This window comes from Lathamus discolor, chromosome 3 (assembly GCF_037157495.1).
Source record: "Lathamus discolor isolate bLatDis1 chromosome 3, bLatDis1.hap1, whole genome shotgun sequence".
Taxonomy (NCBI): domain Eukaryota; kingdom Metazoa; phylum Chordata; class Aves; order Psittaciformes; family Psittacidae; genus Lathamus; species Lathamus discolor.
The window spans coordinates 23,569,683-23,597,258 of record NC_088886.1 but is presented as its reverse complement, the minus strand read 5'-3'; the positions used below and the strand labels follow the sequence as shown (position 1 = coordinate 23,597,258).

Below are 27,576 nucleotides of genomic sequence, written 5' to 3'. Positions count from 1 at the left end.
CAGGCTCAAGCTGAGCACTGGTACCATTTTCAGATATGCTGGGAAATGTTGTTACACGGATGTCATACACAACCTGGACTGGAGTCCTGCAGAAGGATCACGTACTGGCTCTTCTCTGGCACAGATGGTTTTAAAAGTATCAGCTGTGGTCATAGAACATATGGTGGTGAGAGACTACACCCTTCCATGGAAAACATAGAGAAGAAAAACATCGTACATATCTATCAGAAGTTCAGTATCTCTCAGGCAAATATTTGCAGTGATGCACAGGGACCCCTAAATGGACTGTACCTGTGGAGATGACTGGGCATCGCATACCTGGGGAATGGAGGCTTGTGGGAGCATAGCTGTGCTTTGGGAGTTCAGGCTCCTGAAATTAAAGCTGCGTATCTGCAGAGCAGTCGTGGCATGAGCACTCTCTGTATATGCTGCCCTTCACATCTGCCCTTCCCGGGCATCAGCCCCTACCTGCGAGATGAAGTGGACAACTTGAAAAGCCTTTTGCTGAAATGTGCCGAGGGCAGTCTGTCACCTCATGTCATCCATCAAGTAAGCACACATCCAGCGGTAATCTCTTATCTCTACTGTATGGGGCTGTTTGAAAAACAGCAGCACAGCCATGAAGTGTTATTGTTGTAGTATTATCTGGCCAGAAAAACAATTGCTGCTTTCCAATGGCTTCAAGCTTCCCATAAGCAACAGAAGGTCTCATGTTTAATGTACTTGCCGTAAAGGCAGATGCAATCAAATGAAATGTATGTGAATGACTGTGCCTCTTCCCAGGATGACCATTGAGGGAATGGACCAGTGTTTCTTGGCTAACAGTGTAGGGAACAAGATGGTTGGCACTGCATTTTCCTCCTTGAAGCAGTTCAGATGCAATTCAGATGAATATGAATCCCTCGTGGAACCCTCCTGGCTTCAGCTGAACTATGACACAGATGGGTCTGGCTCATTGCATGCAGCAAAAGCCTCTTAATTACAGCAGCATCTCAGTTTATTTGTTTTGGATCATCTTCATTAGCCATCACTTAAGCTTGTAATTAACAGCAGAATAGGGACTAAAAATGCTACCAACTCATACTGCTTGCCTTCTTCCTGTGCTGCAGCTGCTGAGCATTGCTCCTGTATGCTCAACACCTTCAGGGGTCTCTACCCTCCTGTACGGATGGTACTTCCGTCATCTGCACTCCAAATGCATGTTTTATCCCCAGAAAAGCAGAAAGGAAACAGCGGTATTTTTATCCTGGGATACTTTAAATTGAGGTAGAACATCTGATGTTCCAAATGCCATGCAGGCACAGCATGAATGGCAGGTATGACTCCTGGAAGGATGTTGCTGTCAGTCGCTGAAAATAAATGTGCAAGTACCTACACCCAGTGGAAGGGAGCACCAAGATCCTTGCAGAGACTCTGGCAGGCAAAACAGGCAGAGGGATTTAGACCTGAGGCTCACGTGGTAACCAGAGCAGCTTAGACCTTCCCTCAGGAGAGAATGCTGCTCAGAAACATAAAACTACAGCATTGCCTTGATTGTGGCTATTACTGATGTCTTGTCGCTATAACCTTGTGTTCAGTGAACCATAGAATCATAGAATGATTAGGGTTGGATAGGACCTCAGTGGAGGCATTTCTGTTTGGGTGTTTCTTCTGAAGTGCCTGGGATGTTTTTACGGTTTTCAGTCTTTGTATCGCCCCAATGTCCTGAATCGCCTCTTTGCAACCCTGAGTCCTGGTTGCCCTCTTTGGGCTGAAGGGCTGACATGACCAGCACCATACAGCCATTTTCCATCACAAGGCAGCTCTTGCTCTGAGACTCATTTTTCTTTTGTACAACTCTGGGATTCCGCCATCTTATTTTAAATGCAGCTTGAACAAGGACAAGCATGGGCATGTTGCTTTAACAAGCTCTGCATTTTTACAGGGACAGAGGCTACAACAGTTATGCTGGTATCTTACTCTTGTCACCATGATGCCTAGTTCTGAGCCAAGACCCACCATGGCCATCAACCCCATGGGGCAAACTCTGCTCCTAGGAGGTTCACAGGTCACAGGCAGGGAAGCATCTCTGCCCCAGCATCTTTGCAGGTGCCCTCCCTTGTGGGAGTCAGGGATGGACTTGGCTTTGAGAGCTGGCAGTTACAGGCATTGCTTCCACATGGTCCATGAGGAAATTGCCCAGACTGGCATCCAGTCCCTGTGAAACCATGAGCAGCTACTGTTTGTGGTTCAAGGTAATGCGCACCAACTGACTGGGTCTATTCGCAGGACAAGGTAGAAAGCTGGACATAGTGTTTGTGTGTATGTGAGCTGTTACGAAACAGCTGCCTTGTGCTCCAGAGCAATGTTTTTTTTTCCTTTATTTATTCAAACATCTAAACGAACAAAGGCTTAGAGAATTGGGAGGGGTGAGGAGGAGAGCTTATACATTTTGCTCCTCCTTTCTTCTGAAATGTCAGCGTCCTGCAGCGCTTTCGATCAGTTCTGCTTTAGTGGATGCTGCCACCGCTGCCACACTCAGATCCACTGATAAACATCGAAGGGCAATGTGGGAGGGACCCCACGGCAGTATTTTTAATGAAGTGCCTCTCCAGGCTACACCAAATGAAGCTATTTGTGTCCTGGTACAGCCTTTGTTTGCAAACAACAGCCTCTCTAGGTAACCACACAACTGAGCACAAGTGGCTATTTATTTGCATGTCTGCTCACTATAGTAAATGAAGGGAACCCATCTGTTTGGGCAATGCAGAACAAAAATATAGAAGAGAAGCTGGATAAATTAATGATACGGGCAGCCCAGAAACAGAAGACCATGTTCCTGGAGATGTAGCTAAATCCAGTGATTATTCTTTTCCCGAAGTTCAAGCCAAGTCATCTAACCTGGAGCCTGACAAGAAAAACAAGCACGAATAAATCACTCTTTACTTGTTGGCCTCATTTCTTGACCAAAGATAAAACCCAAATCTTTTGGGCTGAACACAGTCCAGTAAATACAGTCTTTCACTGACCCCATGTCCACCCCACAGCCTCCTCTGCACTGACTCATCACAGTATCTGTTGTCATCACCTCCCAAACGTCCCAGGGACCAGTTTTATCACAAGAAAAGGACTGGTTCAAAAGCTGTATTTTTAAATGTGAGTTCTGTACCCCCTGAAGATGATCCAGTTCATGAAGAGAAAGCAGGCAGGTTTACCACAGTCTTGCCTTCGCTTGTTAGTCAGTCAGTGAGTTTTACAGATCTGCTCTGAAGGTTGCTGGAAGCTGGTTGTTCTGTTTTGAGAGTAGGGGCAGCAGAGACAAGCAGCCACTGTTAAAAAGGGAAATTAAAGTGTGAGTCATTTGGGCTTTATAGCCAGCTGACTGCTTTGGACATGCTGAAGGATTCTTTGCGTCCGGATATTCCTGACCTGCAAGGTGAGGGGACATGTTGCCAGAGCAGAGAATTTCAGCACCTACAGCTAACTGAGAGGAAGCTCTACCTTCCTTAACAAGGGCCCTGTAACACCTTGTGAGTGAGTGCCTTTCATCAGATACCACAGCAAGGCCACATCCAGCCATCCCTCGGGCTTTCATATCCCAGAGCCCAAAGAAAAGGTATCCAAAATCAGAACTTCATATTCCAGCACCAACTTTATTTCATTTCCTAACCCCATAAGAGTGGGGAAAAAAGATCAGTGCTGCACATTTCTTCACAGAAATTGGCCAGTTTGGTGCACTTCCGACACATTTTGCAAAGGTACCTGATGTGCCACAAGGTGACTGACTTAAATGAGGGGGCGAAATATGTTTCCCAAACAGAAGAGTCCTGAAGTGAAGAGCTCACAAGGACTCAAATGGTCATTCCCCCACCCGCAAGTGTCCACAGAATCACCATGCTTTATATTTGGACCATGTTCTCCCAAGACTGAGTCATGTTTCCTTCCTCAAGAGTTGCTCCTAAAGGGCTGGTGTTTTGAGAAGGGTGCACATTTCTGCCTAGCTCATGCTATAGGCAGGAGTGGCCCTTTCTGTTGCATTCAGGTGGACTTAGATTACCAAGCTCATATGAAAATTAGACCCGACCTGAGTAAACAAATATTGATCTACTCAACCTCAGGTCACTGCTGAGAACAGTAGTTTGAAATAGTGTATTGAAGGGGCGGGATCCCACCAGATGATACAAACACAGGGTGAAATTGAATCCTGCTCTAGGGAGTTTACAGCCTCAGTACAATCAATAGTAGCACCTGAAAACACCGGTCTCATCTGAGTTACAAAAATCTGTGTATTTGTGTGGATCCTCATTTCATAGCTATGTATTGGAGAATAATTAATAAACAGCCTGGATCTCCTGAGTTGAGGAGAGAGAGTGATGCTAAGATAGCTGTGTTTTGGGGGCACACGGGGCTAGAAATAGATCAGGGTGGGAAGACAGGGACAGTCAGTCTGAGGGGAAAGCAGGGCAGTGGGGTAGACTTTCTCAAGATGATTAATGCCGACAAAAAGCTATCATCATTCAGGAGATGAGTGTTCATTTTGTACGGCAACTTGTGCTGCCGAACGTGCGGTCTGGTAATTTTCCAGGTACTCAACCGTTTGACTTGAGGGGTTTTGAACATACTGAATGAGATGTGATGTCTTGTGAGCGCTGGAGTGGAGGCTGCAGAGCGGATTTTTCCCACCGTGGTGAATTAAGTAGGACACGCCGCCTTCCCAAGCAGAGTCTCTGACCCTCCCTTGTCTCTGCAGGGTCACATTTGATTTGTTAACACCTGGTAGAGAAAAGCCAGGGCAAGCTGGTCTCTTCTTGATGATCTGAGTTTTCTTCTGAAATCACAACGTGTGTTTCAAAGGAAAAGTCACTCTGTTGAGGCTGGCTTATTCAGACCAACGAGGTTGGCTCACTGCAGGCCTGATCCCCAAACAGCAAAATCTCCAGTATTACTGAGCAAATCGCCATTATTTTTGCAGCTGGATGGGTTTTCCCCACTTTCTCTCCACCAGGATGGAAGGACAGGAACAACCCTGTCCATCAAGGCACATTGTCACCAGCCCAGGAGACAGCGAGTGCCAAGTGATGAGAGGACAAGTTCTCACATGTCCACATTGTTAGGACCAGTTTCTATTTCATGTTGCAACAGGCTGGCCTCGACCTGACGTCTGCCCCAACAAAGTGGGATACGGCAGCTTGAAAGAGGCTGTTGAGTCAAGAACAGCTGAGAGCTACAATGATCCTGGCTTGTGTATAAATAGCGACAGAGCTGTTATCCTGATGAAATGAGACCAGATGTTTCTCCGAAATCCCTCTTCTCTGCTAGTGAAAATTATAGTTTAGTTACAACAGGGGTAAGCAGGCATCAAAATATTTTAGATCTACTAATGTCAGGAAGTCAAAGGAAACACCAGAGGATCAATACGTATTGCTGGGGTAGGGGTGCTGGGGTAGCCACCCTGTGATGCTGCAGGGGTGGATCGGGTAGCTAGAGCGGGTGCGAGGCAGAGGAGCCCCTTGCTGCCTTTGTTCTGTTTGTCTGCTTTCTATCTCGGCGTTAACATCCCAAGTTTAAAGCCCATGCTGCGACCACTTTCGTGAGGTAGAAATTCAGTGACAGCATATGTATCCTGGAGGCAGTTGGCATGAGATGAAGGAGGGACGGCAGCAGCAGCTAAACTGGGCCTTGGCTCTTTAATATTAAACTTTCCCCAGCGCTGGGTTTTTTTTAATCAGTCTGCGCATTATCTGCCATCCCTGTTCAAAGAGGGTTTTAGCGCTTAATCCCAGGGGTAGGGAAAGCGGAAGAGTCTCTCTGAAGGTTCCAGGGCTCAATCTGGCCTCAATTATACCAGCCTAAATCAGCAAAGAGGGGCCACAATGGACTTTGCTGGGACTGTGTTAGCAGTCAGTCACGTATCGTGTCAGGAGACACCTCTGGTCCGTAAAGCTCCATCCACAGGGAGTTACTAGGAGGACATAAGCATTGCCAGGCTGGCTCAGAATAGATGTTCACCTTGAGCAATAACCAGTGCCTGGCTGTGGCCAGCTGCAGATGCTTAGGAAGGGATATCGGAAGAGGGAGAATATAAAGTGATCCTTCCTCCGGCATACCCTCCCGGCTTCCGGTAATCAGTAGTTGAGAGACTTCCTGAGCTGGGGGTTGCATGAATTCGTGTAATCCTTTTTTTTTTTTTAATTCATTTATAGTTTTGGCCTCCATGACATCCTGTGACAATAAGTTCCACAATGTAATTATGTGTTGTGTGAAAAAGTACTTCCTTCTCTCTGCTTTAGCATGGCTCCGGAACGTTCTCTCCATGCTCCTTCACTCTCGTGTTGTGAAGAATAGGGGAAAAATCATTCCAGGCCCATACCAGACCTCTCTGACCTCTTCAGACTTCTCTGCCTTCGCTTGTTCCAAGGTTTTGTTCTTCCAGACTGGAGTATCTTCATTTTTCTAGTCTTTCCCCCTCATATTTGGTGGGTTTCTATCCCACCACTTCCACTGTCCTTACCACTCTTCTCCATGTATCTTCTCATTTTATTATCACCTTTTTTTGAATTAAGATCACTAAGTGAGACTTGGTCACTCCTGAAGGCACAAATTCATTCTCCTGAAAGAGGGTCAGCTAATAAGCTTTAACTTCTCAAGTCAGACTGGCATAGCTCAATGTCTTCTACAACACAGAATCTTCGGCTTAATGGAAATACACATGCATCTCTCTTCACTTTGATTTAACCTATTCTGAGTAAGCCTCTAGCCCTAATTTAACTAGAGCCTGTGGGTTAACATGACAAGCACAAGTAGATCAACTAATTGGCCTGTTTTACATGAAGGGAATTTCATGTATGTACTTATATTACTGCTAATTTATGCTTGCATAAATCCTCTGTGTGCTACTTGTAGAGAAGACCCCCAGCCAGAACAGCTGAGCTGATGAGCATGAAATCCTGGAGTCTCTGATTTCCAGGACATCTTTAATTGTAAAATATGTCTATTTTTGCTACTGTCATGCCTGCAAAACCAGGCTTCCTGATTCAGTCATCCCTGTTCTTTATTATTGTTTATATTGCTCAAAACCCCACGAATAAAGGCCGAATAGCTTTTGTTTTCTGCTACCATCTGAATTTTGGAAACTTCACTATCCAGTCATTCCAGACCTTGCTGTTAGTGTGGCTTGATCATACTTGCAGATACAACCACTCCTCACTTGATGGGAACCAGTTGCTAGTATCTTGCGCTGCTCCTGTGTAATTGTCATCCCAGGATTGTGCGGCAGCTTTTTAAAACTCCTCTATTCCGCTCTTGGCAGTAGCTTAGCAGCCACATCCTTCCCTTGCAATACGCCAGCTCCTCTTCTCTTTCCCAAAGCAGTTTCATCCCCCTCTCCCTCCTGCAGCTGCTTGAACAAGCTCCCTGCAGCTGCAGCAGGTAAAGACCCCAGACTTATGTGCAGGATGGAAAAGTCTCTGCAAAGCTGACAGCAAGAAGGGGGCTGCGGGCAGGGTAGGAGGGGAAAATCCAAAGTTTGTTTGGATTGTGGCCACTAAATGATAAGTTTAGAGAATGTGCGTGTTGTTATGTTACGAGCAGCAGTGGGAATGAGAGACAATGTAGGAGGGAAAAAATTGGTTTTCCTACTGCTTTATGGTATTATTATGTGAATTTATGCAGACGTCTGCCCTGGAGAAGTAGCCTGCATGCCCTCAGCTCCCAGTTCTTTGGAAACCATGATGCAGAGCGTGTTTTAGGGTGGGAAAAAAATCAGAAGTTACTGGGTGCCCTGGCTGTGCTGCTTCTGTGCAGACCTGTGCAGAATTGCCCTGTGCCTGTCACAGCGGTGGAGGGATGAATCCTTGCCAGTTGTCATCCTGGTTTAACTCTTCTTGGTTATTGGGGTCATTAAAAAATCCTGTTTCCCACAGAATTGAGGCTGACACAGGATCAAGCTCACAGGTTCTCTCTTTCCCCCAGTCCTGTGTCTCAGCTCCTGCAACCTCAGGGAACGTTGAAGTTGCTGGTCTGTTCAAACAGAGGGGTAAAGGTTGAAGAGCTAATAACATCCCTGCAGGAATAATGAAAACTGGCAGCCAGGTAAAGTAGGGAGATCCCACAAGCCTCTTTGCTGACGGTGCCCACACTCTGCTAGATAGCAGGCAATCTACGCTGAGGCATGAATCTGTAGGAAACTGGGCTACGCTGGTTCTGCAAATCGTGAACCAACCAAAGGTTTTGAAGAAGGACGTTTCTTTGTTTTCAAACTCAGCTTGGAAATCACAGCAGGGTGCATATTCGCACCATACAATGGAAGAACTGCAGCTAACTCATCCCGCTTCAGAAAACAGGGCTCCAGACTTGGTAGAGAATGACCCAATTGTAGGGCAAGATTCAGGTCAAGCTCTCAGTCAAGCATGAGACAGAAACACACAGGAAATGAGGTTTCATCAATTAATCATAGGGTTGGCAGGACTTTTTTCCTCCTTTGAAATAGGTGATGTGTTTTCCATCATGGATGCAACCATACAAATATGAAGGTTCTCCACTATACTTGAATCAGGAGGGCATCATCTACTGATACTTTGCAAGGCCTCAGGTCCCACGAGGAACTTTTGGGAACTCTTAAGACCTCAGGTTTAGGCAGCTGATTGCAACCTGTCAAGATGCAGAGCTTTGAGTACGGCCCTTTCAGAGGGAAGTTATTGCTGTTCAACAGAGCTGCAATAACACACCGTGTGAACCCTCTTATTCTGCTGTAGTGCAAAACAGAACAAGGTGACATACAGCATGGGTAGGAAGGGGGGAACTGTATCTAGTTTAAAGCAACTTTATGGCAGTGTAACTGCTGTAGGGCTGCGCTAATTCAACTGCTATTTCAGTAAGGAAAAAACTGTTAGCACCTTTGTACTGATGCAGAAGTTGTGTACAGAGACACAGCCCGCGCTAATGGAGATAATCACTGAATCTACAAGCTTGGATGATTTTATCCTGCTCATATTGATCATGGACAGGCACGAACTCAGAGCAAGAGATTACAGGGAAGGAACCCTAAGCAACCTGAACCCCTTCATTCAGCCTCCCTTAAATTTCAAGTTATAACGCCATGATTTAAAAGACACTGGGATGCACGCTGTGTTCACAGATTTTATTCTGGGTTGGTAAAGAACATGTACCTTAAGAATTAGGAACTTCACCAAACGGAAAAATAAAGAATAGAAAGCTAAAACCCGGTACTCGGGCAGCTCGGTAAATAAGCATTCAGACCACACCACCTGCAAATCCCCTGGCTGAAATGAACTTAATCAACCAGTTGTCCTCCTTCCTCTGCAGCAAACCTCCTCCTTCCCTACCTGAAAGAGGCAAACCGTGTAAGCGCATGAAAGATTTAGCAGCCTCGATTAGGCATGCTCTGAAGTGCAATGTGAACGCTAACAAAAGGGAAACCCCATCTCTTACTGCTTTTTGAGACCAAACCCGTTCGCTTTCCTGCCTCGCTGTCAGCTAGCCGCAGGAAGGGCCGCTGCGAGACGCATGTGGCCATTCCCCCGCAGAGCCCGGCGCCCTTCTCCGCCGATCTGCACTTCTTTGGGACACTTCCGCAGAGCCACGAACTGCACTCCCAGCCCCTTCCCACCGCCCCGGCCACGCTGGCTCCCCCCGGGGACGCGAACCGGAGGGCGGGCACCGGCGCTGCGGCTGCCGGACCGGCCTGCGCGGAGCCGGAGGGGAACCGGCATGAAACCCCCCGGGGGCCGCTGCGGGAAGCCCCCATGTGTAGTGGTTACGGGCGGGAGTGCGATGCGGGGACCGGGGAAGAGCGCTGCCGGCGCCGCACAGTGGGGCACGAAGCGGTATGAAAGGGCGCTGCCGGCCGCGCACCGCCCGCCATCTCCCACCTCCCCGCTTTCCCCCCGGGCAGGGGGGTCCCGGCTCGCTGCCTCAGCGGCCGATTGCTCTGGCCTGGCCGAGCCCTGCCGTCCGCCGCCTGCCCCGTCCGCGCGGGCGCTCGGCCCGCCACTGCTCGCGCCTGCTCTCCCGGGGTGCTGAGGGCGCGGCGCGGCCGCCGCCGGGTGCTGGAGCGGGCGGGCCGCGGCCGCCGCCTCCTCCCGCGCTGACGCAGGGGGCGGTGGGGCCGGGGGGGCGGGGAAGGGAGGGAGGGAGGGATGGAGCCGCGCCGCGCCGCTCTCTGAGGCGAGGCGCAGCGGAGCGAGGCGCGGCCGGGGTGCAGCGGCGGGCGGGCGGCGGCGCCTCCTTGTCCCCCCTCCCTCAGCATGGAGGCGCCCCCCGCAGCGGCGGGCGAGCCGGCGGCCTGGGCGGCGGAGGCGTTCTCGGAGCCGGAGCTGGGTTCGGAGGAGCTGGACGCGGCGGCGGGAGGCGTGCTGGACCGCGTCCTGCTGGAGTCGGTCTGCCAGCAACAGGGATGGGTCCGCGTCTATGGTACGGGGCGCCGGGGGGGCGGGCCCGCGCCCCACGCAGGGCCGGGCGGGGGGGGTGGGCCGGGCCCGTTGCCGGCTGCGGCGGCAGGTTGGAAGTGAGGAGCGGCGGAAAACTTCCTGGCCCGAACTTCTTTCTGCTTTCCTTTATTCCCTGCTGCCGAGGCTCCCAGTTCCTCCGGGCTTTAACACCCCCACATTCCCCCGCCCTTTTCCCGGCGACAGGAACCCCGCGTTCAGCCGCCCCCCGCGCCTTGCCGTGGGCCGCCCCAGCCCTGCTGAGGTGCAGGGTGCCCCGCTTGGAGGCTGCCCGAGCCCGCACCCGCGGGGGATGCTGCGGTGTCACAGGCGGGGAGCCGCGTCCCAACCTTTTGTGTGGCCGGGAGTCAAGTACAGGATGCGAGTGCACGCTTGCCGCCTGCCAGCCCCGGCTCTGATTAGTATTAATGAGGTACTAAAGGCCTGGGAGGTGCTGATACGGCGGGTCCCGTCGCCCCAGACTTACTGGTGCGTGTTAAATTGGCACCTTTCTTATTTATAAAACGGATGTTAAAATCTTTCGCAGTCTGGCCAGTGTACAGGAGCCGGTGTTGTTTCCCCTTCTTTCTCAAACTCCCTGGTATGTAACCTTTTAAAATTAGTTTGATTTATGTGACTGGGTCTCTGGTTTGTTTAGGCTCCCAACTGAAATGCAGTCAGGCTTAATCTCTCGATCAGCACCTAAATAGTGGGAATTCTGTTTTATCTTTTCCTTGTCTTTTCCTCTTGCTTGTCTTGGTAATCTGACAATAATTACTCCCATGGTTCAGAGTGAAGATCATTGCAGACAGTAGCTTGTTTTCCCTTCTGTAGCAGATTTGATGGTCCATCCTCCAAAAGGCAGCGGTTGTGGTGTTTGCACGTGCAGTTACTATGTTACTATTGTCTAATACTGTGGGCAACCTGTGAAAACCCATTTTCTTTTATTGGTACTTTTTTACATTAGATCCTGTCATGCTGCTGGTTCTCCCTGTCACCTTCCTTCCCTGCCCTGAACCCCAAAGAGATTGTCCAGGTTTTCCCTGACTTGTAAAACTAGGAGCAAATGGGGCTCTGTTACCCATAGCACTGATCTGTTACTGGCTGCAGTATTCCTGAAACAGAAAGGTGGCATAAATAACTTATCTACAAGAACTCTGCTGGATTTCTTGGCTGAAGGCAGTTAATTATTGTGAGTACCACCAGTGCTAGCCTTCGCACATATCAAATGAGGAAGATCAGACTGCAGGTTTTCTGGAGAGCAGAGTCTGTTCAAAGACCTTTGTGTTTATTTTGGAAGCTTGAAAAGCTGGTGCACTGGGACGAGGTTGTCTGTCTACTTTCTGCCTGGTGCATCAATGAGCAAAGTTGTACTTAACACAATTAATTGTAATAGAAGTTTGGGAATTTTAGTAGTTTCCGCCCTGTCTAGCTTGCCTGCTTCTTGCATGGCTTGCTTATGTTACTCTCGGCCTAATGCTGCTAGAAGATGCAATCTTCTAAAAAAAAAAAAATATCTCTGCTGTTGTCAAGGAGAGCTCCAAAGAGAGCAGATTGCCTCCAAAATGTTTGTTTGTTTGTTTGTTTGTTTAGAATACTTTCCAAAGGTAAAATGAGAATGTACTCAAGAAGAGGATGTCTGGCACCAGCCTATCTGATTGTTACCCAAGGATGTACCTTGTATGAGTGGAAGCAGGAATGTGGTTTCAAAATAAGCCACAGTGAAAAACATTGCTTGTTGATAAAGTCATGTGTTGTGATGTGTTTGTAGCCTGACACTAATGTGTAGATAAAGGAAAAAATTTCCTGTGACAGAGCAGCTAGCTCACAGGCTATAAAAATCAGCATAGACTTCAAGCAAGTAAAAATACATCTCGTAGCCCAAGGACAATAACTAATTATTCCTAGTCTGTGTTTAAAAACAAATCATTATCTCTCTCCCTCATAAAGAATCTGATGTCTTCTCTCTTCCCTATGAAATTGCAATCAGATTAGCTAGTATTTGTTTATTTCCTCCTGATTATTAGCCTTTTTTTCTTCCATGAACACATCTGGAGAAGTTTGAGGACAATGAATCAAGCTGAATCTGTGCCATGTTTGTGCACAACTAAATATGGGTTACAAACCTATGAGTGACAAGTGTTATTTATAGGATTAAAAGTAAAGCCTTGCACAGTTGTTTGAGGAACCACAGCAGCATGGTGAAAGAAAACAGGAGCAGAAAGCTTAGCATTATTGTCTGTATTGTCTGATAAACAATGAGTACACTAACACTAATTATTTGACCATGAATGGCTGGGGGAGGGAAGGAATATCTAGCACATGAGAAGTGGAGAAGCCTTTTCTATCAGGGCAAGAAAAGCAGCTTTTGATGTCATGGCATTTCTTTTCCACATGTCTTTATGAGCATGGATTGCTGTGTCAGGGAGTTGTTCCAAATGAAAGGTGACTGAAAAGTGTCTTGGGCAGTGGAAACTTATTTTAAAGAAAAGAAGTTCAGCAGCTGCTTGAAGATGACTGTTTATTACTGTGCATCTCTGTTCTGCAATGGTGTGCTGTCCACTTTGTCCGTATCCAAGGAGGTAATTACTGGCATGAGGGAGCTGGTCTGGCTGTACAGCCTGTAATACTATGTCTGTAAGCACAGAGAAAAGAATTTAGTAGTACCGTACCATCATTACTGGTCTACGTGGCTTGCCAGCAGTATGACAGTGATGTGAATACAGTAGGACTTTACAATGTCTGGGATGTGATTTCAATGTGACACTGAGGTCTTGTCTGACTTCACTATGAGATCTAAATCATAGTCTGACTATTTTTGCATTTCCTGCGTTAGCTGCAGTAGTTCAAGTGCGGATTTTTCATTCTGGTTTGTCAGCTTCTGGTTGAGTGAATTAGCAAGGATGTCATCAAACCATGGAAATACGATTTCCTTACCAAAGGACGAAGTTTGTAGCACAAGTGGTTTCCTGTAACCTGATGTTTGAATAGTGAACGGCAACAGCAAATTTGCTTGTTGGAGCAATAGGTTTAATTGCTCGTGAAACACAAATCATGTGAGTGTTGTTAGATGATATTTCCAAGAACTGGTTTTGACACACAACTAATGTTTCTGTGAAATGTGTATCAACATGTGTTCTGGATAATGGTTTCCTTTCAGACTTGTATATGTGCAATGGGTAGGAGGGAAGAGGTGTCTTGCCTGGACTAAGGCTATAATTTTTTTATCCTCTGTACGAGAGATAACTGACTGACGTTTGAAAGCATCCATCAGTGTTTCAAGGTCTCTTTCTCTGCTCTTTGAAACAGATTTTGGGAGGAGGCGGCAGTGGAATAACTGAATTTATAGCATTCTCAGTGCTAAGTGTGAAAATGGAGCAATTATATTGCCTGGTGTAGCTGACTGAACATCCATGGATTTTGTAGCAGTGAATTGCAAAGCTAGCATTGCAGCATTGGTGTTAAATGTTGCATGTGATGGGGTTAGAATCGGATTTTGCCTGACTTACAGTGTGCGTCTAAACAGGTTGTAAACTTCTGTTAAGTGGTTGTCAAATTAATTTCTAATGTGCTTGCTTTAAGCTCACTGCTGACACTCATGCGCTATTTCAAAACGGGAGTTGGTGAAGTATGTAGAAAATAGCAGGGGGAAGAGTGTTCTTGAATGTTCATCCTGCAAATAGACATTGTTTCTCTGGGGCCTTATCTGGACTAGGAAATGTCTTTCTCTTTTAGCAGTGGTGCTAAAAGATGATAGTGGCTGTACAAACTGGCGTGCAGATCGGACATGGACATTTTCATCACCTTGTCCTCTAATCCTGCGGCAGGTCTGGAGGCATTTCTCACTGCCAAAATAAGCCTCCTCACCCCCATCCTCCTGGCAGAGAGAAGGCTCTTCAAATACAGGCTTGAATGGCTCCATGCTTTTTCATGGAAATTGATCTACAGACAAGAGCTTCAATGGCTCTGACTCTAGAAAAAGCCCTAGACACTGTGTAACCAGACAGAAATGGCTCTTGGCTGCCTTAAACCTGAGTTTCAGGCTTTTAAGTATTGGCCCTCAGAAAATATTAGACTCGTGCTCGGGACTGAAGCCATGGTAATGTACAGTGTCACACGGATATTAAAAAATAGCTATGGCTCAAGCACTGAAAAGAAGCATCTCCTAATCATGTGAAATTCAGTTCAAAAGCCTAATTCCCGTGAATTATCCATTCCAGCAATCCATTGTCTACCTTGCTCAGCTCTTCTGTTGAAGACTCCAACTCTCTTCTTGGAGTTTTATGGTTCTTTACAGCCTGCCTTGCTACTATGGTTTTGTAAGTAGCTTGATACCTAGCGATTTTGGTTGGTTTATGGTGGGGGTTTTTTTGTTTGTTTGTTTGGTTGGTTGTTTTTTTTCTTATCTTTTTCTACTGCTTTCAGTCGTACCTAAAAATGCAAAAATTACCCATTTCCAAAGCATCTTGCCTTAGATGTGCACCAGCAGTCATTGGTAGCACCTTGTCGTTGTCTTCAAATCCTCTCAGCCATGCTCATGCTGCTGGCCAGCTCTTTCCGAGGTGTCCAGGCGAGGATGGTGAGTGTGAGCCGCGACCCTCCCTGGGGGGCAGTGTCACTTCCCCGGAGCCCAGCCCGCCCTCCCGGCCTCCACCCGGGCCGGTGGAGATCCCACCAGGTGGCGGCATCTTCATTGCGGTGATGCAGGAGCTGCTGAGGCCGCCCGATGCTGCCCTAACCAGGCTGGGGGATATTGGATAGCGTCCTCACCACTTAGGAACATTATCGCCCATCTGCAGAAGCTCAAATAGAAAGTAATCTGGAGGCTTTATAACAAGGGTTAGGTAGAAAGAGTGTATTTTATGTACAAACTGAAAAAACTCTCATAACAAGTTGAAATGGTGGGACAGTCTGATATTTGGGAGGTGGCTGTTATAGCAGTAGAGGGTTTTCTTCTCATTGAGATGTATGCAGATAGTGTAGCTGGGCAGGGTTTTGTATAATGCCGTGTTTATGAGTGTGTGCAGAGCCACGATTCCTTGTAGGAGATTGTTTGCTGTTATGAAGAGATAAGCTGAAGATGTGGATGAGACCCTTGGAAAGCTGAGAGGGAGCTGAAGAGCTGCACAGCCTGTCTGTGCAGCCAGACTTGTATTGGCAAGTAGAGAAGGTCAGTGTTTATGAGCCTTTCTTTCCCTTCTGATCAATAGGCTTACTTTTAACTCGCCTAGAAAGTTGGTGCAAAAACAGGCTTGGAAGATAAACCTTGTTGGGCCAGGAAATGTCATTTCCTGTGTATTTGGACAATGCCTCCTGTAGTGATATCTGACCTTATCATGGCCTTCAGGTACCGCTGCAGTGTAAGGTACAAATGTTAAATAATGGAGGCATAAAGCTTTTTTCATTTTGTTGAGGTCATAAATAAAGATTTCCAGTTGGTGCCCCATTGTAAAAGAAAAAGCTTAATAAAAAATAAGGTTCTAAGTCACTGCATTTATTACAGATTAAAAATGGGCAACTATACTGTGGACAGAGATACTGCTTCCCTTGATATTCCAGGGAGTATCAAAAGATATGACTGAAGTGCTCTTACAGGTGATCTGCTCATACCTGCTGTATGATAGCTCCTCTGATAGCTCTTCTTGAAAGCAGGGAATTGTTATAAGTGTGAATTACGGGTCTCTGTGCTACTGCGGCTATTGAATCTCTGCTAACTTTCTTGTGTATTTGCAACAGTGATTTGGAGTGCAGCTGAGGGCTGGATATAGCCTGTTTTCTTCTTGGTTGCTTTACTCCCAAATTTTGTGGCAGAATTATCCCTTTGACGTTAAAAACTGCTCACCCTTCCTCTTTTTAAGGAACATTGATGTTAATTTATATCAAAATTGTTTATGTAAATTTTTTTAGGAGTTTTTAGCTAGGCTTTTTCAGCTGGCTGTGTTGTTGCAGATGTTGCCTAGGTTACTAATTTATTAAGTCACTTAAATATTTGAAGGCATCAACAATACTAGAGTGTGTTCGGGAAAATGAGGATGACATTATTTTGAAACACCAGTTTCCTGACTCCTGTATTTCAGTCACACGATTTATCTCTGGCCGAGCATTTTCATGTGGTGCTGTTTCCTATTTTTAAACAGTAGGAGAAAAAGAGAAGATAAGAGGAGCATAACTGTGACCCATTGACTTACCATGAGATCATGGGTTCCTTTCAACTGATATTTATAGATTTTTATAAAAAAATAGCTGATATTTCAGCGTTTTCTGGCATAAATGCCTTTTTAGCCTCAAGGTCATAGAGTTAAGCTCTCATCTGAATTCTTTCAAAATCCCCTGTAGAGTCACATAGTGATCATGGAAATACAATTTGTATCTGCAAGGAAAGTAACCAAGTGAAAAAATTACTGCATTTTGGTTTGTGAAGTTCTCACAAAGTCCTTTGTGTGTTTTGACACACACACGCATGCACGCACACACACCCCCCCACATCCCCCCACACACCTCCCCACACCTCCCCGCCTGGATCTCAGAAAGCCTTTATAAAAGTGATCAGGAGGGAATAACATGTATTAATTCTCTTTAATGGGGTTTCAAAAGGTCACAAAACTGTAGAAAGGCTCTTCTCCAAGAATCAGGATTATTTTTAATTATAAAGCAAGTTGGAGTACTGTGAGTAATTAGCTCTTGGAGGTGAAGGGGGTCTTTGCACTTAAGTAAATGTGAAACCAAGTCATGGATTCAGATCCTGTATTATCTAAAGGGATTTTTATTTTATATATATATGTACATACACACACAACCTTTTAATTTTTTTCAGCTGGGAATACCCTCTTTCAAAAAATAGCTCTTATATTGCAAGCACTGGCAGGCACTTAGTTAAACACATTAATTCTGCAAACTGTGGGAAAACGACACCCATTTCAGCAGATGTGCAATGCTTCTGGTGTAGATTTGCATAAGAATGCGTATGCTTCTCTGTTAGTTGTTGGCTTGATTAAAACTTGCAGGCACCTTTTTGCTTCCTGTAGTGCTAGGTCTGCATTCTTGGACGTTAGTGGCTTAATTGAAAATACTCAGCTTCTTGTGTGTTAAGATAATTTTATTTACACACTATTGCACTGTGGATGTGCTTGGTGTCTTACAGACAGGCTGCTTTGCTTGCCTTTTGGAATCTGTAGTGTAGACCAGAGAAGAAAGGAAATAACAAAGATGAAAAATGGTAAATGTATTTAGAAGTGGGTGGAGGATTACAAGGTAGAGTATCAGGAGATGGGACAGGACTGTGTGTAGTCAGTCCTTGCTTCCAAGGATGTGTGGGAGTGGAAGTCAGTACTGTGGTGTGAGGAAGAGAAGTGTTTAGGAACCTGTGACTAAAAATGATCACCCATCTTTCAGACTTAATCCCTCCCAGTGTTAGGCCTTTATGTAACAGTCCAAAACATTCAGTAGAATTTCTTCACATTGGTCCCTTTCCTAATCTGGATGGTGTGAAAAAAGCAGAGAAAAATCTTTCAGATGGGCCTAGTACTGTAGGTACTGTAGCATTAATTCTGAGAGAGCTTTCTATACTCTAGTAGCAGGGAATTTAAGCAAGGTACTAGGAGGCAGGATATTGGAAAAGAGGATGATAACTTGGAATTTGACATGTTTTCTGACAAGGAGAGAGAAACTAACTAGGAAACATTTTCTGTAGATTTTATCCACATGTGACAAATATATGCCCACCATAATGATCCAGGCCTTCGGGAGAAGACATTTTGTGTCAGGAGTGGTTTTAGGGTTGTTTTGGCATGAAGGGATGAAAGACAATTTAGCAGTATTCTAGACAAAGCTTAATCCTTGAGGAATGCAGGTCTGGAGATGTGCTTCCCCTTCCCTCCTGCTAGTGATGGTTTTGTGTAGGCCTGGTAGCCAGCAGAGCACTTTTGGGTTGGCCAGCACTGGAGAGAGCGTTATCTTGCCAGATGAGAAGTTGTTTGCACTGCCTGCATGCAGCACCTCTAGCTTTGTCATTTTATCAGTTGCAAGGTATTTAGTGGCGTGGAAATGAGAAAGGAAGGGAGGAAATGTTCTTCCTGTAGGTAGCAGGGGTGTGCGGGGCTATGAGCAGTGAGCCAACTGGCACCTCTGACAGCTTCAAGCTCTCTTAGGAGAGGACCGATGTTCCACAGCTCTAGAATAGCAGTGTTTGTGTTCAGGCTGAATAAGTTGGGAAGCCTAGATATTTGTCATATCAATTTTTTTTTATATCCTTTACAGAAGAACTTAAAGTGACTATGTGGAATATAGCAGTGTAACTGCATTTTTCTCCTTAGGAAACCCATCTTTTGCCAGTCAGGGTTTGGAGTAAATACAGATAAGATTGGTACTTCTGGAGGGACTTCTTTTCCATGGTCTTTCCATACTCTTGTATGGCAGATAGAGTTAAAAGCCTGCTTGCTTTCTTCAGTTTCTCATTACTTGAGTCACTGGATTGGCTTGAGATAAGCAGAGGTAATTCACACCCTCATTTAGCTGACTCTTTAGTGCACTGATACCGGTCTCAACAAGATAGGGTACAGATGCTGTGCTAGTCAGCACAATGTGTAGCGTGGGTTTTTGAGGAAAATGTGTGGAAAGCAGCTGTGGCTGGGAAGGTGGAATCCAGTCCTTAATTGTCATTAGGGAATGAAATGATCACTTTGCTTCTGTTTTGCATACCCTTTTGACATGACAAATGGTGACTGCTTTGCTGTCCATTGGGGTAAAAGAAGGATTGGTTTCACTTACTTGCACCATTCATTGCCTTGCTGTGGGAGTGCATCCAAAGCATTAACGGTTTTATTTGAAAGTGCTGCTGTGAGCTGGGAAGGTGAAGAAACAAGGCACAAGTAGGTCAGATAACTCGCCCAAGGACATACAAGAAACTTGGCAACGGAACTCGGATCTCCTGAGACATCTGCTGTGCTTTGCTTGCATACTTTGAGTTGCACTGCTTCACGTTTGGGATACCTTTAAGCCTGCTACTTTACTTGGATCCTCTTGTGACTATTAATAATCCTCTCAAATACCCTATTAGCTGTCAGATCTGTAGGTCAGTGGGGCAAGATGCTCTCAGAGGGGAATTGTCATTAAGGTGGTTATGTCTTTACTCACTCCCATCCCCCAAAGAAAAACCCCCCAAAACACAGGTGAAGTTTTGTTGACCTTCAAAATGTAATAAACTTGTCTCGTTACAGTGATAGTAGGCTGGACTGCTAGTATGAAGGGGTTTGGATACCTGGCACCAGTTGACTTCTCTGAATTTGTGGACAGTGCCAGGTATTTGGCTATATCGTTATTTCCAAGTAGGTAACTCTTCACTGTAGACTGGGGGAGGAAAATATAACCCAGATTGAGAGTGGGAAACCACAGAGCAGTGATTAAACCACATGAATCTCTAACATCCTTTCCATGGCATTTGCGACCCTGTGCCACTGTATAATACGGTTTTGTTGGCTTTGCCAGCAGTTGACTGATCTGTAGCAGTTTTCCATATTAGTTAGGACTTTATCTTGATGTGCAGGCATACAGTGTGTTCCAGGCAGTAGGAAAGAAGAAGAGACAAAAAGCTTCCTGAGAAGATGTTTATTTACATTATGAGGTTATACCTCAGGCTGTACAGACAAGCTGCTGCTTTTGCTGAGTTTCCTAGCTTGAGTATATTGGAACATGTACATCATGCACCAAAAGCACTGTGTGCTCACCCTTGCTAGGAAATCATTAGACTTCCTCTTCAAATAAATCTGAGCACTTGCTGTTTTGAGGTATGCATTTGTAATTATTTTCCTTTTTTTTTTTTTTGCTCAGGATGATGGGTAGTTGATAGGTCTCCTGCAAAATAAGATAACAGGAAAAAGAAGGATATCACCAAAAGAGAAATAGAGAGCTATGGCAAAAGGATGTGGTGTTTAAAATAATAAAAAAAAAATAAAAGTAGAAAAATCAACATTTTTTTAAACCTGATTGAAGAGGATTTATCTTCTAGATGGTAGAGGCTTATGAGGTCTCTTTCTCTCCTGCTCCTTGGCAGCACTTGCCTGGGATGTCAGTAAGGTGTGGGGTGATTGATTATACTGTTGGATGAATTTCATGGGGTTCTTCCTTAACTCCTTCCATTAGCTAAGGCCTTTCCCACTGAAGTTTTCAAGCTAAACTTGGAGGTAATGAGTTTTATGTCCCATATAGAAAGGTAGCAAAAAAGTTTTATGATCTTGCCATAAATATTTATGTCAGTTTTCTTTCACGTGCCCTTGGCTGGTGACTCCTCTGCTTAAAGAAGCCCCTGCAGTTCTTCCCATCAAGATCTGTAAGTCGTGGCAGAGCAGTGTGAACTGAAGCCATTTCAAACTCAACTGTCCTCATTTTGATTCCAGTCATTGCTAATGTCTGAATTTATAACCATTAAATCATTATAACCATTAAATCAAATTAAGGAAAAAAGAAGCTTTTTCTTTGTCAGCCTAGACAAGTTTTATAGACGGAAGTTAAGCATTTTCCGCTCTGAGGTTTTTGTTGGTTTTTTTTTTTTTTGGGGGGGGGGGGGGTAGGGGGATGGGGAGAGTGGAACGGACTTGCTAATAGGAAAGTCAGGAATGTTAAGTAAACAGCCTCTGTTCACCAAAATGATGAATGTGTGGGAGAAAGGATGGATAATAAGAAGGAAACAAATATTTTTTCATTCCAACCCAGTGCTGTAAAGGGGGACTTTACATGCTGTAAAAATGAAAATACGTCTGACGCTTTGGTGGAAAAAAAAAATTGAGAGGAATGCAGTAATAATAGTTAAATTGCTAAGTTGTGTGAAAAGGCATTAATCTTCCCTGTACTGGCACAACTTGCTTTCTGCTATTTCTTTGTCAGAATGCATTGCTTTTTCTGTGTTAAAAGATAGGAAATGGTGAAAATAGGAAATGGTGAAAATAAGGAACTCTGAAAATGAAGTGTGGCTTTCAATGACATATATATGTTTTGCGCAAGAGCAACATTCACCTGAAGCCTTGTGTCTCAAAGTTATCTGGATCCTGATTTCACTGGGGTGTTAGGCCAGTTATCTCAAATTGTACATTTTGGTCATTTGGGTTTAATAGCTTATTGCACTTTTTACCAGATGCTGGGGAGAAGGCAGGCAGTCCTGTATAATTTTTACATATAGGGGCCAGTAAGCAACTGTGAATTATCCATGAGCAACTAGAAGGAGGTTATCTCCTTAGTCTTATATTCCAATTTGAACATTTTTTAATAATATGTATTATAAGCCCTGTCTATATGAAGAATTTGAAGTGCAATAGCTGTTATTATCAGGAGACAGTAACTGTTTTCCTTGGAATGGTCTGACTTTCTTCTTGGAATGGGTTTGAAACCAGATTAGCCTAGGACACAGCAAGCGCTTTATTGGGAGTTAAGGTAGTTTCCCATATGAGTGGGTAGGTACTCCTATAAACAGGTGCCAAGAATTAAATTGACCTACTTCTTCCCTGCTGAGAAACTGCTTGTTGTGGGTTACATTAGCTTTGATGTTTCACTAACATCTTAGGAGAAAAGGTGAGTGGACTGATGGATTCTAGTTTTCTGTGTGTTCAGGCTGACAGCCTTGGGTAGCTGGCTCTGCAGGATTAGCAGAGGTATCCACTGCTGTCCAGGTCATGAGACCTCTTGGTGACACGTCTGTGTAGCTGCAGAACGTAACCACTGCATCTCTTTACAGATCAATCTGTACCTAGATGGCTCTAAGGTAACATTGAGATGAATCTTAAATAAAAATTGTGGTGAGACGGTGATGTTGATATCTAAAAACATGTATCTTTGCTGTCAAGATTGCTGTTTTTGTTGATGGAGTTTAGAAGGGTTATCATAAGTTCAGTCTAAAAAAAATATGCAATTATGTTCAAAACTTTGTAAGAGACTTACAAAAGAAAAGCTGTAGTATATCACTTACTGTGTACTTGTATTTCATCCATGGAATGGCTTACTAGCTGAAATGTTCTAGCTGTACTTTTGATGCCCATTTATAATAACCATTCAATTCTATAGCTGCTATAGTATCCCTCCCAATTTTGTTTTCAGACTTTATTGATGTGGCTTCTTGGTGACCTACTTTCATCACTTTAAGGTTGCTTTTTTCATTCCCTTCCAAAAGGAAGTGCTTTCCATGAGAAATATTGGAAGCTCGCTAGCCAGTTTCTAATACTGGTAGGTGGAAACTTGGACCTGCCTGAGTGGCCTTCCACTTACTCCCAGGGTAGATGACGCCACTGATCCTAAGGTACTTTCCTTACTAAACTCTGTTGCTAATAATTTTGAGACCCTGGAGGTGGGTGTTTGGAGAATGAGGGAAGGAAATGCCTGTATTTCCTTGGAGCTCTCATTACTCATGACTGAATTGGTTGGCCCTGTGACTCTAAGGGCATTGCATTGGCCTCTTGTCCTTAAAAGGGGCCAGCCATAAATCATGTGCTTATTACTTAAGCATTTGCACAGCTAGAGGAAGAGACATCCCAGTTCTTACTCCTTTACTTATTCTGGGGTATTCTTCCTTTGCATTGCTCTTCCTGGTTTTTGGTTTTTTGTTTCTGTAATTTCCACTGGAGGTGATTCAGTTCAAGGCTTAGCTGTATCTTTCTTCAATCAGTGGTGCTTTTGCTTTTTATCTGGGGCATGAGGTATGTGCTTACTTATTTGTGGGGCCACTTAAAAACCGGTTAATGTGATGCAGATGTGCAGTTTTCAGCAAATACATATCATTTAGCTAAGTTTTATGGAGGGATTAATACCTCAAGGTATTACATATCGCTGGAAAAAATAGTTCACTTCTGTAATTTTACAAAGTGGACATAGCTCACCATTTGTAATCATCATCTCATAAGACTTGCTGCTTTCCCCCCCCCCCCCCCCCCCCCCCGCACCATTTCACTCGGGTGTCATTTTGGTGTAAACACTGGTTACCCGAAAGAAAAAATCCACAACAGTCATTTTCCTGGAACCTTGATGGCTTTTTGGTTTCCAGCAAAAAGTAGCCAGATCAATTTTTTCTTTGCTGTGTGTTATAAAAGGAGCATGCAGTTAATTGTAGCTGTGGTTATTGCTTGGAACAGCAAAGAAAACCATGAGGGAAACAGTCTTTGTGTGTGTACATGTCAAAGGAATTTCAACAAAGGTGACGCCCAGCTCCCATTATGATCTGGAAGTGAACTTGTGTTCTCTCCACTGGTGTTGGGTATGCAGTGTCCCTAACCCCCTTAGGAAAACCTTTAGCAGAAGATGAATGAACACTTTAAATTAGTAAGAAATGTTCACCAGTGATGCACTTGAGGAGAAAGTTCTTGTAGTCAACTGTTGCAAGTAGGAATCCTCACTTCCCTTCCTTGTTGCCTTGTATCATGTTTAAGTGGACATGGGTATGCGTGTTGTTATGAATGTGAGGTGGAGGTATGCTTGTAGGTGTGCTGGAAGAATCTGAGGGGCTAAAAGTACAGCTAGAAGTAGCTGCGTTTGAGTCGCTTGCCTCAAAAGGCAAACCTAGGGTACTGGGCTGACTATCACCAGGGTTCTGAGGTTAAATTAACTGTGTGTGAGTGGTGAGAAAATGAAGAATTTGGCAAATGGTGTGAATGCCAGCTGCAGTTTGGTGGCAAGCTGTGCTACCCAGTAGATTGCTGGATAGGCCAGCTATTTCTCCACATTCCTTGCCAGCAGGATATTGGCTGAAAGGGTGGTGGTGCTGTTTCTGTTGGAAGCAAGCTCAGTATAAAGGCCGTGTGAGTCCAGAGGCATGGCATGTAAAAGCTTTTAGTGGTTTGAAGTTTTTTAGGATCTTTTTTTCTGTGGTTGCAATACCCGGTAGGGCAGGTGGCACCCATGAGGGAAAGCTACTAAGGCTTATACTTTGTTTTTTAATCCCACCTTTCATCAGCAGATAGGAAACAATGAATGCAAATCTATTCCACAACACGTGCAGATACATTTTGTTGCTCAAAAGCTGAGCAGGAGCTCTGATGAATTATTAGCACCCAGTTCCAGAGCTCTGACAATCTGCAATCTCCTTAATATTCTATCGAGCTATAGTGGGTATTATTCCTCTGCATTTTTTCCCCTTTTGTATTCTTGAAACCCGTATTGCAATCTGAATGCTGCTGGTTTAGGATTGAAATGTGGCTGTATGGTTTGTTGAATTTTCCTTTGACAACAGATGGGGGAGAGTGATTTTCCTCCTCTTCCCCCATACAAATGTAGACTAAATTAGAAGGAACTTTGAAAATTGAAGAGTTATCTCCTGTTCTGTTCCTAATTGTGTCCCTCTCATATTAAGAATAACAAGGCACATGAGTTATTCATGCCAGGAAGGAAGTCTCAATAAACTTTGTTTAAGAAATCACAGCACCTCCAGGGGAAAAAACCTTTTTGCCTTGTAAGACTTTGAGCATCTCTGCTTCTGATTCTCTGGCAAGGGTGTTATTCCAGTGACAGCTGATCTTTGGAAATAACTGCAGATTAATTTAAATCTATCATTTAAAATGTAGTTTACTTACCCAGACAGCAATTAGATTGAAGCTAATGGTAATGTAGAGCAGCAGGATCTAGAGTAGCTCTTCAGCCTAAGGGCTGACCATTTTTACCATCCAGCTGTTTTCCAAATGATTTATTTCATTTTCCCACTTGGTTTCTTTGCCTCACCCCTCAGTTTCGTCTTGCTGCTCCTGGTACAGTTCGGGAAGAACAGCTGCACTTAGTAGCTCCAATAAATGACTTTATTAGAATTACAATTGCATCTGCATTACACTAATACCAAATGTTTCAGTTCATGTTATAGCCTCTAAAACAGATTGTCCCCTGGCTTCTTACGGTGGCGAAAGTGCCGACACAGACCCTGGATAAATGGGGGTACACTGAAGTATATGCTGCTGCTGGGTGATATGTTCAGGATTTGCCAGGGGACAGAAATGTCTTTTTCCCCACTTCTTGTATGTTGAGCATAATACGCAGGTGGAAGGATATGCTTTCAAACAGTTTAGAAACAAGATGAACTACCTTTCTGTCAAAATGATGTAAAAATGTCCTTATGCTGTGTTTCTAGCTAGAGGATTTAACATGGAAACTTAAAGGAATGGTACAAATGTTATCTTAGGACGCCGCAAAACCAGTGATAATCCTCCATCTCAAACCTGCAAGCTCTTTGGCTTTCCTTGCCGAGAGTGTAAAAATAAAATGCAAAACCCTTATGCTTTTCAGGTTTCTCAATGAAGAACAGGCTTGTGAGTAGGGAGTTGCCTTTTAGTTGTGGTGAAGGAGCTTGTGTTTTGTATGGTGAGGTGGAAAACAACTTATTATTGCTTCTTCTAATTCTTTGAGCTTTATAAAAACCGGAGTATGTACCAGATGCAGTAGTGTTATGTGCAATCTCAGGGAAGCCGTACTTGCAGAGTCCTGGGGATGAAGCAGAGCAAGCCTTGGAGGTCAAAGTCAACTCCGGGATACACCTTGCTATTCCAAACTCAATATGAAAGGCCTGGAGGAGGAGGTGGTGCTTCACAGTGCCTGGTGAGGCCTCACCACCAGGCTCACTGGCTTGGCAGGAGGATTCAATTTGAAACACTGCCTCTGGGCTTCACTTTGAGGCTTCTCATCTTTTCATATCTGGCAGTTTAATGTGAGCTGCTGTTTGCATTTGCCTGGTCTTTGGATCAAGAGCAGTGGAAGCTCCCTGCAGAGCTCTGGGGAATTGCTGCTGGAGGAGCACTGTGCCCAAGTGTTACTTCTGAGGGTAGCAGGAAAAACAATTTCTCCTGCATTTTCTAGTTTCTTATATGTTTTGTATGTAGCTAGTTGTTTTTAGCAATTAATCTTTGTCTGTGATACTCCTGCTATAGACTCCTAAGCACTATTTCCTCTGTTTCAGAAGTACAGCCCAAACAGCGTATTAACAGCATTCTGATTTATTTTTTTGAAGGAAGGGCTGAAAAGTGAGCAATTTATGTTAGATTTCTTGTCAGCCCTTTTTAACATCAGTACTTAGTCTTTCATTGCAACATTTCCACCTTTATTGTAAGTAAGTGGATGCTTTTGTGGCTGGTAGGTGCAAGGCATGTCCTTCCATTCACATACATCTTTGCTGTTGCTTTTTTCCCCACACTTCCAATATCAGTTGTGTATTTTGTGTAGCTTGTAGGAGCAAATAGGGTTGGTAGAAGAAATGGGGTTTAATTTAATCTTCCCTAAAGTGTGCCTCTGTCTTGGAGAAAGGAGAAGCTGGTATTTATGAGCAAGATAATGTGTGTTGTTTTTTTTAAACTGGAATTCTGTGGGTGAAGTGCTAGAATAAAACCCAACAGCAGAAAGAAAAATACCAAGAAAGCTGGGGAAATGGGCAGCACCCTAAAAATCTGAACTCTTCCTAATCCCTCACATATTCCGTTGTGTTAATGCACTCTCAGGACTTCATGGGCAGCCTGAAAAGCAGAGACCAAAATGCTTCAAGGGGGATTTGACAAATCCACCTGTCAGTGTCACCAGACAACTGATTTATCATCTTTGACAAGTAGAAAATTGCTTTGACTTGTCTGCAGGACAAGTAAGATTTAGTAATAGTGATGGGATATTTTAAAAGTTGTCGTGATCATGTAAATCCTGTTATCTCTGTAACCCAACACCAGCGAGTCCTGAACTGTAAAATGACATTAACTGTATTGAGAGAAAAAAAGAGTCTCGAATTAGCAGATAACTGGACATTTTTCCCCCTCAGTTCATTTTTAAATCCTGTTGCCTTTCAAAGGCTGACACTTCTGTCTCTTAGCCCTGTTTCTCTATAGCACTAGAATACTGAAGATGTCTTCTAAAGACAAAAAATAGCATGTAGCTACATCACATCACAAAATACAAAGGAAGAAAGTGTGCTTAATCTGACAAAGCATCAGTGTTTAGGATATAAGCTCATTATAACGCTTGTGTAGTAGGAGCTGATTTTTTTCAAGTTAATTTCTATGTTATTACCATAATAAACATTTTAATAATATCCTCTCCTTCCCTCATATCCTCAGCAGCTGAATATTTCAGTAAGTTATCTGGTCTTTCATAGCAGCCTTTATCCCTATCATCCATGCATGATCTGTTTACAAGAATCCTTGTAAGTATTTTTTAGTTT

At 44.4% G+C, this 27,576-nt stretch overlaps 1 protein-coding gene across 3 annotated transcripts in view; it reads left to right on the top strand.

Annotated features, from left to right (window-relative positions):
• Positions 1–10,180: 10,180 nt before the first annotated feature.
• The window catches only part of RASAL2 (RAS protein activator like 2), a 185,663-nt gene continuing 168,267 nt past the window's right edge, over positions 10,181–27,576 (top strand). For all 3 annotated transcript variants that reach the window (XM_065674108.1, XM_065674107.1, XM_065674106.1), the window contains exon 1: positions 10,181–10,410. In XM_065674108.1, coding sequence (XP_065530180.1) covers positions 10,245–10,410 — 166 coding nt within the window. In that variant the 5' untranslated portion in view covers positions 10,181–10,244. The remainder of the gene's footprint in view (positions 10,411–27,576) is intronic.